At 33.5% G+C, this 4549-nt stretch overlaps 1 protein-coding gene across 1 annotated transcript; it reads left to right on the plus strand.

Moving 5' to 3' along the window:
- Positions 1 to 4288, plus strand: LOC110878488 ((E)-beta-ocimene synthase, chloroplastic-like). Its single transcript, XM_022126798.2, has 7 exons — positions 1 to 334; positions 482 to 758; positions 2533 to 2908; positions 3024 to 3242; positions 3318 to 3438; positions 3527 to 3775; positions 3856 to 4288. Exons 1-7 carry the CDS (start codon positions 110 to 112, stop codon positions 4174 to 4176), a joined length of 1788 nt encoding a protein of 595 aa, XP_021982490.1. The 5' UTR covers positions 1 to 109; the 3' UTR covers positions 4177 to 4288.
- Positions 4289 to 4549: the final 261 nt, after the last annotated feature.

A 4549-nucleotide genomic window follows, 5' to 3' on the forward strand; every position in this document is an offset into this window, starting at 1 on the left:
ATATATTGCTTAACCAACCATACAATGCTCAACCTACTTGCTAGTATGGTTTAATTTATAGTATTATCTTTTTTTGCCATCCTAAAAAGAGAAACATCTGAACCTTCCAATGGCACTTCAACTTAGCTATCAACTATCCTTTTCCAGAAGTTTCTTTGAGGCATGTAAACCAAAGCGAAACATCCAACATATTTTGGAGGCCAAGATTAGGCAGAACCATTTGATCCGGTGCGGAGACAAGTCTAAAGTTTATCAAGCCGATAGCCGGTTAGCCATTTACCAGCCAACAATCTGGAGTCATGATCTTATCCAGGGCTTAGATAATAATTTCCCGGTAACACATCATACTTTTATGGTGATAGTTATTTTGACGTATTTTTATTTCATTTTGTGCTTTTTGTGCACAAAATATATATTTGTTGTGTGTGTATACATATATCATGCATATAATAGTTCTATTTGCCTTTGATGCCTAATACAGGTCAACTTCGAAGAGAGGGCGAGAGAGCTAGAGAAGAAAGTAGTGCATGATTATTTAAACAACGGTTGTTTCCGAACGTTGGAATTGCTTGAACACATAGATGATATCGAAAGGTTGGGTCTAGGTTATCGGTTTCAAAGCCATATACAGAGACTACTCGACGTAATCACGTCATTATATGAAATTAATGACGAGCATGATGAAAAAGAGAAGAGTCTTCATGAGGCATCACTTAAATTTAGGATTCTCAGACAACATGGTTATAATGTGTCACAAGGTACCCTTCTTTAGTTTTTCATTAGAACTCATTATAGCATATCCAACCTACAAACATCTGGTAGCTTAATCTAGTGGTGTTGTTGCTGTTTATATCAGAGGTCACGGGATCGAGTCCCGACCCCTACTTATTCGCGGCACCTTGTGTCTTATTTTTCCAGCTCAGCTCCTGGCTGGGTTTGTTTTTTGTATGTTTCGGTTTGTTTGGTTTTTAATAAAGGTTTGGTTGGCTATTCAAAAAAAAAAAAAATATCCAACCTACAACCTTAAAAACACTGGCAAACACGTCTATCGAGATATCATACCAGATTTCCATGTTTCATTAAAAACACTTATTTTGTCTTCAAACCTATAAATGCCCATACATATCTTTACATTTTTATACTATTACAACTTTTACAGTTAAATTCCACAAATTTTATATTATATTTTATACCAAACCGTTGTTCTTTTTAATTTCGTATTATGAAAAAACAATAAATTTACTTTCAATTTTAAAGTACATATATATTTTGCAAATTAGTATATACAGAACCTCTTAGAATCTTATATGTACATATGTGGGTGTGGGTGTTTTTAACTATTTATATGTTACTAGTATTTACGAATATATATATGTGTATACACACATCAATGAGATACATATACGTAGCTCGTAAAGTACATCTATATAGCTATATATATACACACCTTCTTAAGGTGTGTGTATATATATATAGCTCGATCGTCAATCTATATATTTATTGTAGTTTTTTTTATTAATTTATTTTTCAAAATAAGAGTGAAGAAAAAATTAAATTAAAATAATAAAATAAAAATCTAGGTTGATAGTGGAATTTAACCTGTTATGAGAACTCATGGAAAACAATTAAATTAATTATTCTGTCTACAATATTAGCATTGCTATTTAAATACAACATTATTATATGTAGTTATATGTGTTAATTTATATGTATTCATATATTATAGAAATTTATGTATGTGTAAGTTTAGTATTTAAATAGTTGTAAGATTTTATCTTTTACACTTGTCCTATATTATTAAATTTTGCACAAAGAGAAATTAATTAACCTGAAAAATAATCATTTAATATCTTACAATGATATAGAACTTTTATAATAAATACTGATTTTGATTGATTTCACACGACTTCTCACAATGTTTTAGAGTTCTCATTTGATATGTCACCTAGTTTAAAAAATTACCAACCCAACTCGTCTCACCTATTAAATCCGACCGCCTCCACAGTCATGCACCATGGGATTTGTGGATAATCACCAACGAAATTATTAAAATAATCGTTGACTTTTATCATTCTCAAAAATATTCATGTTCAGACTAGTCAATCATGATTCTAAAAATAAGCCAACTAAATTTAGCCCACAATTTAAACATGTATTATTTTCATTGGTTTTTTTCTGGACCTCGTTGTACTTTTCAAGGTTTTGTTGTGCTAGCCAAATACCCGCGTTGCTTATTGGTCAAATAATGATTAGCTGGATTGGACATATCTAATTTTGTGTAGGTTAAAAGTCAATAGTTATTTTAGTAATTTTGTTGGTTAACGTGTCTGTTTTCTGGATTTATTCTCGGGATTCGGCCTCCTGCCCTTGAACATCGTGAGCATCTACCACATCACCAATAAGCGCCATGGCCCTAGGTTATGGATGGTCATACAAATTTTACTATAGGTCCTAAGATATAAATCATTCCATGTGTATATTTTCCTCGCAATGATAAGTTATTCATGATATAAGTGCAATGTCTGAACACAGCTTTTCTAAGGAAATTCAAGGATAGTCATCATGGTTTCATTAAATATCTACACACGGATATCAAGGGATTGTTAAGTCTATATGAAGCTTCGCATCTTGCGTTTATGGAAGAAAGTGATTTGCATGAGGCCAAGTTATTTGCTACCAAACATTTGTTGAAACTTAAAGGTCAAGTAAATGATGCCCAAGCTCTTGAACAAATAAACCATGCATTGGAAACCCCCTTGTATCATACGATGCTTAGATTACAAGCAAGGTGTTACATTTATGCATACAATAAACGAAAAGATGCAAATCTACATCTGCTAGAGCTTGCCACATTGGATTTCAACAGGATTCAAGCGGCATACAAAACAGAACTTAAAGAAGTATCAAAGTAAAACTTTCCTTTCATCGACACTTGAAAATTAAAATCAAACACAAATATATAGATTATAATATGATAAATCTCGTAATAAGATAACAATCTTTCTCACGTATATATATAACAGGTGGTGGAAAAATATAGGCCTAGCTCAAGAGTTAAGCTTCGTTAGAGATCGACTTATGGAATGTTTCTTTTGGACAGTTGGAGTGGTTTATGAACCTCAATATCATTCTTGTCGTGTAGGCCTAACGAAAGTCTGTGCGCTGATTACTGTCATTGATGATATCTATGATGTTTATGGTTCTCTAGATGAACTGGTGATCTTCACGGATGTTGTCAAGAGGTTTGTAGATCTGAACGTGAATTATATTAAGTCACTTTTGTTTAATCATAATTTTGTAACTACCAATTTTTGTAGGTGGGATGTTAGATCAATGGAACATATGCCCAGATATTTACAAATAGGCTTTGAAGCTCTTTTCGATACAATTACTGAAATAGGCTCTCACGAAGACATCACACCAATCCTTGTAAAAGTGGTTAGTAATTGGTATATTGCAAAGAATTCTTATACTACTTTAATGCAGTACCTATAAAGATAATCTTTAATTTTTGTGGGATTGGAAGTGGGGAGAGTTACTAGAAGCGTTCCTTGTAGAAGCAAAATGGGCACACGCCAAATACATTCCAAAACTTGAAGACTATCTTGATAACGCATGGCTGTCGGTTTCAGGAGTGGTTATACTTACTCATGGATATTTTTTAACCAATCAAGAAATCAAGAAAGATGTAGTTGAGAGCTTGGAGAGGTATGGTGATCTTATGAAATGGTCATCAATGATTTTTCGACTCTACAATGATTTGGCTACTTCAACGGTATGATTCGTAGTTCATTTTGTTCACTAAATGTTTTATTGTTGTTCTTTTCTGTTAACTTTGAATTTCCTTTGACGTAGAATGAGATAGAAAGAGGTGAAAATGTAAATGCGATTTCATGTTACATGCACGAGAATGGTGTCTGTGAGGAAGTTGCCCGTGCATATATAAAGACTTTAATTGTCGAATCATGGAGGAGACTAATCAAAGTGTATGTGGCTTGTTCTCAAGACTTAGCAAATCCGTTCATTGATATGTCAATTAATCTAGCTCGAATTTCATGTTCTACGTACCAATATGGTGATGGAATTGGAGCTCCTGACGCTCGAGCTAAAGATCGGGTCTTCTCTGTGATTATTGAGCCCATCACAATTAGAGTAAAGGAGCATAAGTATACTTAGATATATATTTTGGAAAAGTCTGTAGGGTGATAGATAATCAATAAAATATTTGTTGCATCACACTTTTAAATGTAAATATACCCGATAAATATTTTTAGAAAGGTAAACTTCATTAGAAACTGGCCGGCCTGACCAAAAAGGCGCAGGACCGCACCCAATCCTGATTACAACATGTACAAAGGGGACCTACACCACTCACTCCAAACTAAGTTACATTATTTGGACCTATTCTTAAAACAGAAGAAACTAAGAGCCTTCACCTCCCTAACGATTTCGGCCACATCGCCTCTACTGTTAGAGAAGATCTTCAAATTCCTAGCATTCCATAAGCACCAACATGCCACCAACACAATCCCACTGATAATTTCCTTAG

Source organism: Helianthus annuus, chromosome 9 (genome assembly GCF_002127325.2).
Source record: "Helianthus annuus cultivar XRQ/B chromosome 9, HanXRQr2.0-SUNRISE, whole genome shotgun sequence".
Taxonomy (NCBI): domain Eukaryota; kingdom Viridiplantae; phylum Streptophyta; class Magnoliopsida; order Asterales; family Asteraceae; genus Helianthus; species Helianthus annuus.